This window comes from Labeo rohita, unplaced genomic scaffold (assembly GCF_022985175.1).
Source record: "Labeo rohita strain BAU-BD-2019 unplaced genomic scaffold, IGBB_LRoh.1.0 scaffold_1338, whole genome shotgun sequence".
NCBI classification, from domain to species: Eukaryota; Metazoa; Chordata; class Actinopteri; order Cypriniformes; family Cyprinidae; genus Labeo; species Labeo rohita.
The window spans coordinates 3,077-14,346 of NW_026127492.1; the positions used below are offsets into that span (position 1 = coordinate 3,077).

Sequence of the window (11,270 nt, forward strand, 5' to 3'; positions counted from 1 at the left end):
GCAAAATTAGCTATTTGGAAGACCTGTAGACTTGCTCTTGAAGGGCGATTTGGGTAGAATATTTATTTTTTAAAACTACAGGAAATATGGGTAAATTCATGCACAAATGGTGTGTAAACAGCAGTTCATTGGTTTTGTGTGAAGATGATTCTTTATCTTTTAATTGGTGATTAGTTTATTTATTAATTTATTTTTTCTTTTTCCTTTGTTGTGCAGTACTGTGTTAAGTGTGTTCTTTTTGATGGATTAAAGATTTGCTAAACCTCAACCTCTCTCTCTCTCTCTCTCTCTCTGTCTCTCTCTCTCTCTCTCTCTCTCTCTCTCTCTCTCTCTCTCTCTGAGTGCATGCTGGGAGTGAGGCCTGAGTGTTTGCTGAGAGCACACGTGTTTTTTCCGCTTTTTTCTTTCTGTTATTTTTTTTCTTATAGTTATTAATTTTTTTCGTTTCTTTCCCCTCAGTGGTTTATCTTAACATCGTTCTAAGAGTAGGTAAGAAACAATCAGCGGTTTTTAACCGCGTTGTCTGGGTTAGCGGGCTCCGTCATGGAGCCTGTCCCCGGGTCAGCTCTGTCGCTCCGGCACGGGTGCAGGTGTGTGCCTGATGAGGGAGTGACTGTGGAAGACCTGCTCGTAGTCATCGGGGAACAGCTCGGCTTTGAAAACATCGTGTCCGCGTCACGAATGTACAAAGCGATTGTAGTGTTTTTAAAATCTGAAGCACTTGTGAATCAGTTGACTGTGAGCGGAGTATGGGTGAAAGAATCATTTGTTCCAGTCACGCCGTTATCCGCTCCAGAAACAAAAATCACCGTCTCTAACGTCCCGCCGTTTATCTCGAATGACGCGATCATCAAAGAACTAGGGAGATTCGGTAAGATCGCGAGTCCCATGAAGTTTATACCCCTAGGATGCAAAAATGCATCCCTAAAACATGTTTTGTCTTTTAGAAGACAAGTTTTCATGTTTCTCACGTCACCCACGTGTACTCTTGACGTTTCGTTCCGCGTGGGCCATAGTGATCGCTCGTACTTGGTCTACGCGAGTAACGAATCGTTAAAATGCTTTATTTGCGGGGACGTAGGGCATAAAAAAAATTCGTGTGTCCGCGAAAAATGAACAACAACCATCTACAACTCGAGGTGAAGGAATTACCGTGGATTTACAACAAAACAATGGTGAAAGTGAACAGAAACAGGCTGAAGGTACAGATGAGGTGAATGTACAGGAGCAGGAGGTGAGTGATTTTAATCACAGTAATGTTGGACCGGGTTCTAATGTAGAACCTGTGGAAAATACTACTAATGATGATAATAATGCAGGAGGTAGTTCTAATGTAGAACCTGTGGAAAATGTTATTGATGATGATAACAAAATTGGTGGTGGTTCTAATGAAGAATCTGTGCTAAATATAACTGATGGTAAGATGGCTGAAGGGATGGATGAGATAGGAGGTTTAGAGGAGAACCTCACAGATGGGTCAGAGGCGATGTCACAGATGACTGATGATGGTGAACAGTGGTCAGATATACAAAGAGATGATGCTCAAGATCTGTATACTGTGGATGAGATTAATGCTTTTCTGGATGAGACAAAAGGAAAATCTGGGGTTGAGATAAAAGATTATTTCCCAGATGTTGAAAAGTTTATTCTCTCTGTGACTCACATAAGGAAAAAAAGTAATGAAGAACTCACCCAACAAAAGAGATTCCGTCTAAAAAAACATCTAACAAATATTAGAAAAAAAGATACCAGTTGAGGAAGACTACTGAGGGGAAAAACTAAACTTTTCATGATTTATTTAAATTTTTCTGCTCATCTTTTCGGTTTTCTCTTTCTCCCTCTCTATCTTATGGAGTGTTTGCGGGTGGGCTCCCTTAACATTAATGGAATGAGGGATGGGAGAAAGAATGGGGTTTTATCAGAAATTATAAATTTAAAAGAGTTAAGTGTAATTTTCTTACAAGAGACCCACAGCACTAAGAGTAATGAAACTGAATGGGGTTTATGGTGGAAAGGAGAATATATTTTGAGTCATGGGACAAATTTAAGTGCTGGTGTAGCTATTCTTTTTCTCCTACCGTAAAAACTAAGTTTCTGTCAATAAATGAAATTATTGCAGGAAGACTATTAGTTGTGAACGCTGAAATATGTAATTTGAATTTTTTGTTTGTTAATATTTATGCACCAAATGTTGGGGCTGAAAGAGTAGATTTCTTTAACAAACTAGATAGTATTTTTATAGGACAAAAAGATGACGTTTTTATTGTTGTAGGAGGAGATTGGAATTGTACCCTTGATTTTACTTTAGATAGAAATAGTGAAGAACCTCATGTACTGTCTGCCGTCCATTTAACAGGTATTTTAAAGAAGTCCAATCTTATAGATGTATGGAGAGAACATAATCCCTCTGCAAGGTATTTTACATGGTTGAGAGTTTCTGATGGAATCATTTCTGCTGCACGCTTGGACCGTTTTTATATATCTCACAACTTAAGAAATAGGGTTTTTAATATAAGTATTTTTCCAAACTCTATCTCTGATCATAAACTTATTGTGGTAGGTTTTACTTTGGTCAGAAGTACTCATAGAAGTTGTTATTGGCATTTTAATATTAAACTGTTAGAAAATCAAAATTTTTGTGAAGTTTTTAAATTGTTTTGGGAGACATGGAAAAAAAGAAAAAGTTGGTTTTGAAGGTATTATACAATGGTGGGAAGTTGGAAAAGTACATATAAGAGGTCTTTGTCAAAACTACACATCTCATTCATCTTCCTGTTTTAAAAAGACGTTGGAAAGTTTGGAATTTGAGATAGGTGAAATTGAGAAGACCATGACATCTAATGATGCTAATTCAAAGGAACTGTGGAATGAGAAAAAGACTCAATTGAGCTCTATTTTAAATGAGAGAGTTAAAGGAGCCCTGATACGAAGCCGTTTTACATCTATTAAAGACATGGATGCACCAACCACATACTTCTTTAACTTGGAGCGGAAAGTGAGTGAACAGAAACAGATGTATTCATTGAAGGACAACTATGGACGTGTTACATCAAATCCTCTAGAGATGCGCAGAATTGCTGTGGACTTTTATTCTTCTTTGTATGATGCTGAAACCTCTGATGAAACCTGCAGAGATAATCTCCTCAAAGACCTTCCTGTTTTATCTGATGAACAGAAACAATTTTTAGAGACTGATTTTACTTTTGAAGAAGTCACAACAGCAATCATGAATCTCTCTTCAGGTCGAGCCCCAGGACTAGATGGGTTACCCTCTGAGTTTTATAAGAAGTTTTGGTCTATTTTAGGTGAAGATTATTTTAAAGTCCTTAAACAATGTTTTAATGAAGGCACCCTCCCAACAAGTTGTCAACGTGCTGTTTTATCTCTGCTTCCAAAGAAAGGTGATTTGACTCTTTTAAAGAACTGGAGGCCAGTCGCTGTTTTATGTACTGAATACAAAATCTTTTCTAAGGTTTTAGCAAATAGACTGAATGAAGTTTTACACAGTATAATACATAAAGACCAATCTTATTGCATAAAGAAAAGGTTAATTACAGATAACCTTCATTTAGTCAGAGATCTTTATGATCTTGCTCAGAGCAATGATGTCAACATGGGTTTGCTGTCATTGGATCAAGAAAAAGCTTTTGATAGGGTGGATCATGTGTTTTTATTTGACACCTTGAAAACCTTTGGGTTTGGGGACAATTTTATTTCTAAAATTAAATTATTGTATACCAAGGCAACATGCATGATAAAAATGGCTGGGAGTTTAAGTGTACCCATACAAATTAAAAGGGGCATTAGACAGGGATGTCCTTTGTCAGGTCAGTTATATAGTATAACAATTGAGCCCCTATTGTGTCGACTAAGAAAGGAACTAATGGGTTTAAAGGTTGATAACATAAGTTCTCATTTTAAACTTTCTGCATACGCTGATGACATCACTGTAATAATACGGGAACAAAAAGATATAATTTCTGTTCAAGAGGCTCTTGAATGTTACGGCAAAGCCTCATCAGCTCTAGTAAACTGGAGCAAAAGTGATGCGTTGTGGTGTGGAAGAATCAGTACAGATCCAGCTCTCCCAGGTGGTTTACAGTGGGGGAGAGGTGGTTTTAAATATTTAGGGGTACATATAGGAAATGATGAGTACAAAAAGAAGAATTGGGAGGGACTTGTGGAGAAAGTGTGTGCTCGGTTGTCTCGATGGAAATGGTTGCTATCCAATTTATCCTACAGGGGGAGAGTCTTGATCTGTAATAACTTGGTTGCATCTTCACTTTGGCATAGGATGACTATACTTGAACCACCTGATGAACTGGTTAAAAGACTTCAGCAGCAAATAGTAGAGTTTTTCTGGTCAGGACGGCACTGGTTGAAGGCGGCGCTGCTGTATCTCCCGGTACATGAAGGAGGCCAAGGTTTGATTGACATCAAATCAAGAGTAAAAGCCTTCAGAATACAGACAGTACAGAGACTGCTGTATGGAGAAGAAGTGAGCTGGGCTGGATTAGCCTGTACTCTCTTGAGGAAAGCAGGAGACATGGATTTAGACCGTCACCTGTTTCTCATGGACATTAAAAAACTGGACTTGACTGGACTAAGCTCCTTTTACAGATCGCTTTTAAATTCATGGACACTTTTTAAGGTTTCGAGGAGTGCAGATTTTGCACAGAGACTCTGGTTGAAAGAAGAACCAATTTTATTTAATTCAGAACTGGATTTGGAAATTCTTAAAACAGACACTCTCAGGAAAGCCATGTGGAAAGCAAATATAACAAAAATCGGATATTTATTGGAGAATAAGACATGAATTAGTGCTGAAAATTTGGCTAAAAAACTGGGAATGAAATCCGTGAGAGTGGCACAGAGTATTTTAAATAAGATTTTAGATGCTCTTCCTCTGGATTTTAAACGGACATTAGAATCTTCTGATGAAGATGCAAGTCTTTTCCCAGAGCTAATTTTATTACCCGAGATTGGAACTTGGCAAGAAAATGAAGGTAACCTACTGACTTTTAAGACACCACGGCTGAATCTTTTTAGTAATGCAGGAAAGAAAGCCATTTATGTGCTATGTGTCAAAGTATGGCACCATCAGACATTAGAGACTGCTAAAGAATCTAAATGGCAAGAATTTTTTGGACCAGGTACTTCCCCTAAAGGTAGTTGGAGGTCCCTGTACAAATTACCCATCGAGAAAAGGTCTGGAGACCTGCAGTGGAGAGTTGTACATGGGATTATAGCTACAAACAGATACAGAGCACACATTGATCCACAGGTTGGGGTGGGATGTCCTTTTTGTGGAGAAGAAGAAACTGTGTTTCATTTGTTTTTACAGTGTCACAGACTTCAAGTAATGTTTTCTAATTTGGAAGAGTGGTGTCAGTCTTTTGGTGAAGTTTTTACACCTGTACTGTTCATATACGGTCCAAAATATTGCAGAAGCAAGAGGGAAGTATATGTTTTGATAAATTTTATTCTTGGGCAAGCAAAAATGGCAGTGTGGTTATCAAGGAAAAATCAAATGAATGGTGCTGGGTCAACTGATGTTGTGTCAATTTTAAGAGGGCTACTAAAGTCTAGAATTCAAGTTGAGTTCACATATTACAAATTGATCAATAATCTTGAAATGTTTAAATATAAATGGGCAGTGAATCAATGTATTTGTGATGTTAGTATTGATGGTTCATTGCAATTGTATGTATAATTTTTATTATTATCATTTTTTATTTATTTATTTATTTTTTTTTTTTAGTTTAATATATATATGTTTTTAACTTGTTTGTAAATAAATAGACTGTTAAAAGTCAAAGTCTCTCTCTCTCTCTGTCTCTTTCTCTCTCTCTCTGTCTCTCTCTCTCTCTCTCTCTCTCTCGGTGCATGCTGGGAGTGTTTGGGTGTGCGTGAGGTTTTCACGAGGGGAGGGTGATTGTTTATTTCTAACTTCTTTTTCTAAACTTTTTTTTCAGTTTTCTAATTAAAGTTTTTTGTTAGTGATAGTTAAACATTTTTGAGGATGGCGTCACTTACGCCACCTGTCTCCCTTCGCCATGGAGTTAGGTGTGTGACGCCGAATGGGGTGAATGTGGAGGAAGTTTTGCTGGCTGTAGGAGAAGAAATTGGATATCAAAACATTTCATCAGCTTCGCGTATGAACAAGGCGGTAGTTGTGTTTGTAAAAGAAGAGAATCAAGTCAATCGTCTTATAAGCAGCGGAATAGTGGTGAGTGGAGACTTTATTACAGTTTCGCCGCTGGTCGCTCCAACTATTAAAGTAACTGTTTCAAATGTGCCTCCGTTCATTCAAAATCAGGAGATAGAAAGAGAGCTTTTGCGATATGGGAAGTTAGCTAGCGCAATTAAAACCGTTCCACTAGGATGTAAACATGAAGCGCTTAAACATGTAATGTCGTTTAGAAGACAGGTCTTTATGTTCTTAAATGAACAGGAGCTAGATGTGTCTTTTAGAGTTTGGCATGAAGGAAGAGCGTACATGGTGTATGCAAATACTGGAAACATTAAATGTTTTGAGTGCGGAGATATTGGGCATAAGCGATTAGCATGCCCACATAAAGTTCAAGCTGTTGAGAAAGATGGTAGACATAATGAGGAGGTTGCTGTGAATGATGTTGAAAATGTGCAGTTGGTAGATGTGGTAGATAATGAGGTTCAAGAAGTCAAGGAATTGGTAGAAGAAAATGAGGCCCAAGGAGCTGAGGAAGTTGTAGAATTAATGGAAGAAAATGACAGTCGAACTGATAGTGTGATCTTGAATGATGAAAAACTAGAAACAGTTGTAAAAAATAGTGAAGATGTGGAAAACTTTAGGCCTACAACAAGTGGAGAAAGCGGTGCTGGAAAAGATGAAATTGAAGATAACTGTAATGAAGAAATGAGAGATGAGGATGTACTTTCTGAGATCTCAGACATTGGGTCACAAGTGATGGAGGACACATATTCTTTAGAGGAAATTAATGAGTTCCTTGACACAACATTTGGTAAAACTGTTGATGTTAAGGAGTTCTTTCCGGATGTGGAAAAATTTATAGGATCAGTGTTGTTGTTGCAAAAAACAATGAGCTATGAAGCCTTGGATAAAAAGAAAAGATTTCGGTTGAAAAAGATGCTAACAAAGTTAAGAAGAAGTAAAGTGAAAACTTCAAAAAATAGTTATATGAACAAATCACGAGTGGCATTCTTTACTCTGTGCTTTTTTCTTTCTGTTTCTATCTACTTCTTATTTCTCTATATGGATGTGTGGAGAGTGGGATCATTAAATATCAATGGGGGTAGAGATAAGAATAAATTAGTACAGATTTCAGAATTTTTGAGGATAGATAAGGTTAATGTTTGTTTTTTACAAGAAACGCATACAGATAAAGATAATGAAGTTGAATGGAGATTATGGTGGAAAAGAGATTTTGTCTTGAGCCATGGGACAAGAAATAGTGCTGGAGTAGCTATTTTATTTTTTGAAGATGTGAATATTTTAAAGACAGAAGAAATTGTTAAAGGAAGATTACTATTAACACAAATTGAGTATAAAGGAATTGAATTTGTATTTGTAAATGTATACGCTCCTAATAATGGTCCAGAACGGCTGATTTTTCTAATGGAATTAAGGAAGGTCATTGAAAAATATGATGATAATGTTTGTTTAATACTTGGAGGTGACTGGAATTGTACAACAGACTTTATTTTTGACAGAAATGGTAAAGAGCCACATAATAAGTCTAGTGATGTATTAAAACAAGTTATTAATGAATTTCAATTAACTGATGTGTGGAGAACGAGGAACGAAAGAGTAAAGCAGTACACATGGTTAAAAGTGGTGGATGATAGAATTAGTGGTGCAAGACTGGATAGGTTTTATTTAAAAAAGACATGGAATAATAGGGTGATGAATACTTTTATTAGACCGAATGGTTTTTCAGATCATCATATGGTTACATTAGATATAAATCTGAAGACGTCATTCAAATCCAATTATTACTGGATTTTTAATGTTAGGTTATTACAGGATGTTTCTTTTTGTGAAAAATTTAAATTATTCTGGAACATATGGAAATTGAAGAAAAAAAATTATGAAAACCTAAGTCAATGGTGGGATGTGGGTAAAGCTAATATAAAAATGTTTTGCCAAAACTATGCTTTTCATTCATCAGCTGTATTGAAAGCAACAGTGAAAACTTTGCAAATGGACATTGAGTCTCTGGAAAAAAAAATTGAGAATAATAATGAGGCTGTTCAATGTAGTGGGTTAAATAAGAAGAGACAAGAACTGAGTTTTTTTCTACATGAACAAGCTAAAGGAGCATTGATAAGATCAAGATACTGTTCCATTAGAGATATGGATGCTCCAAGTAGCTTCTTTTTCAATCTTGAAAGGAAAAATGTCCAGCAAAAGATGATGTGCCATCTTCGTCGTGCAGATGGATCAGTTACATCAGATCCTACAGAAATGAGGAGAATGGCAGGAGACTTTTACAAAGAGTTATATAGAGAGAGTATGAGAGTTGTGACACTGATTGTATTGAAGATTTACTTAAAGACTTACCTCAGCTTGAAGAAAAACAGAAGCAGGTTCTGGACGATTTAATTACCTTTCAAGAGCTCCCAGAGGCCATGAGGCAACTATCTAAAGGCAGATCGCCTGGAATTGATGGATTACCAGTAGAATTTTATCAACAATTCTGGGATTTAATAGGACCAGATTTATATCGCTGTTGTCCGTGGAAGGGAAGATCTTTTTCAAGATAATGTCCCAACGTCTAATGGAATATCTCCTGAAAAATGGTTACATTGATACCTCAGTGCAGAAGGGGGGAGTCCCAGGTGTACCGGGATGCCTGGAACACACTGGAGTGGTAACCCAGCTGATCAGGGAGGCAAGGGAAAGTAGAGGAGACTTGGCAACACTCTGGCTGGACCTCACAAATGCCTATGGATCCATTCCTCACAAGCTTGTCGAAATTGCACTGACAAGACATCATGTGCCAGAGAATATCACCAACCTCATTTTGGATTATTACAACAACTTCCTACTGAGGGTAACATCGGGATCGTCAACATCTGCCTGGCAACGTCTGGAGAAGGGCATTATAACAGGCTGTACCATCTCAGTGCCACTCTTCTCCCTTGCTATGAACATGATTGTGAAATCAGCAGAGGTGGAGTGTAGAGGACCTTTATCAAAATCTGGCACTCGGCAACCCCCCATAAGAGCTTTTATGGATGACCTCACGGTGACGACAACCTCTGTTCCCGGCTGCAGATGGCTACTCCAGGGGCTAGAAAGACTTGTCTCTTGGGCGAGGATGAGCTTTAAGCCTGCCAAATCCAGGTCTCTGGTCCTGAAGAAAGGCAAAGTGGTTGACCGGTTTCGCTTTGCCATAGGAGGGACACCAATTCCATCGGTGACGGAAAAATCTGTCAAGAGCCTGGGCAAGGTTTTTAACAGCTCCCTAAGAGACACAGATGCACTACAACAAACTAGGGCCGATTTGACAACATGGCTTGCAGCAATTGACAAGTCGGGGCTACCAGGAAAATTTAAAACCTGGATCTATCAACATGGAGTTCTACCAAGGATTCTTTGGCCCCTGCTTGTCTATGAGACGCCCATATCCACTGTGGAGAAGCTCGAACGTACCATCAGCCAGTTCCTCCGGAGGTGGCTTGGGCTCCCTCGATCCCTCAGCAGCATTGCCCTGTATGGCCATTCCACCATGCTGCAGCTTCCCATCAGCGGCCTGTCAGAAGAGTTCAAGGTCACACGCGCTAGAGAGTTGATGATGTACCGGGACTCCTCTGACAAAAAGGTTGCTTCGGCAGGAATCCTGGTGAAAACCGGAAGAAAGTGGAAGGCACAGGAAGCCGTCAACAGAGCTGAGGCACGGCTGCAGCATAGCGTCCTGGTTGGTAATTCTGCAGTGGGCCGAGCAGGACTAGGCAGCTTTCCCAAACCCCGCTATGACAAGGCTAGAGGAAGGGAGAAACGCCAAATGGTGCAGGACGAGGTAAGAGCAGAGGTGGAAGAAGATCGTAGGATCAAGATGGTGGCCATGTACCAGCAAGGCGCCTGGACAAGGTGGGAGCACGCCGAACAGCGTAAAGTCACCTGGTCAGAGCTCTGGAGACGCGAACCCCAGCACATCAAGTTCCTTATACAATCTGTGTACGATGTTCTTCCAAGTCCAACCAATTTGCTGTGTTGGGGCTTATCAGACACCGCTGCATGTCAGCTATGTAACAAGAGAGGCACACTGGAGCACATCCTTAGCTGCTGTCCGAAGGCCTTGAGTGAAGGGCGGTACCGCTGGCGTCATGATCAGGTACTCAGGGCTCTGGCAGACATAGTCAGCACGGCAATTATTAACTGTAAATACCAGCACACCCCCAAGAAGTCCATCACCTTCGTTAGAGCTGGGGAGAAGGCACAACAACGGCAAAGTCCACCTAGAGGGCTTCTCAACACTGCTCAAGACTGGAAACTCCAAGTCGACCTGGGGAGACAGCTCAAGTTCCCAGAATACATCTTGTCCACTTCATTGCGCCCAGACATGGTGATAACATCTGACGCATCAAAGCAAGTGGTCCTGGTCGAGCTCACTGTCCCCTGGGAAGACAGAATGGAGGAGGCCCACGAGCGTAAGAGGGCCAAATATGCCGAGATAGTGGTGGAATGCCGTAACAAAGGCTGGAAAGCTCGTTGCGAGCCAGTTGAGGTTGGGTGTCGGGGCTTTGCGGGTCAATCTTTACCCCGCACTCTTAAACTTCTTGGAGTAAAAGGGCAGCTGTGCAGAAGAGCCATCAAAACCATCATAGAGGCTGCTGAGAAGGCCTCAAGATGGTTATGGATCCAGAGGGGGGATCCGTGGAGTAGTGGGCAACTTGGACACAAGTCGGGGGCTGATCACCCCCGGCTGGGTCGCCCGAGCGAGGGTGTTTGATTGATGATCAAAGACCCGAAACACCCTATGACCTCGGGTTCATCACTGACGATGTGTCCAAGTAGCACCATGCGGTGTATTGGAGAACTAAATATGAAGTATTTTTAGAATGCATCAAATGTAATCTACTTCCAATAAGTTGTCGTCGAGCTGTTTTGTCATTGCTTCCAAAAAAAGGAGACCTTGGACTGTTAAAAAATTGGAGGCCAGTTGCTCTGTTGTGCTTGGACTATAAGATTTTTTCTAAATGCTTGGCAAATCGACTTAAGCACTGTTTACATTTGCTGATCCAAAATGATCAAACATACTGTA

At 39.8% G+C, this 11,270-nt stretch overlaps 1 protein-coding gene across 1 annotated transcript; it reads left to right on the forward strand.

The window, feature by feature from the left end:
* The first annotated feature begins 543 nt into the window (after positions 1–543).
* LOC127158092 (uncharacterized) lies at positions 544–10,958 on the forward strand. The gene is made up of 4 exons (XM_051101244.1): positions 544–871; positions 1,281–1,606; positions 6,650–6,939; positions 8,714–10,958. The coding sequence occupies exons 1-4, from the start codon at positions 544–546 to the stop codon at positions 10,956–10,958; spliced, it is 3,189 nt and encodes a 1,062-aa protein (XP_050957201.1).
* The last annotated feature ends 312 nt before the right edge of the window (positions 10,959–11,270 follow it).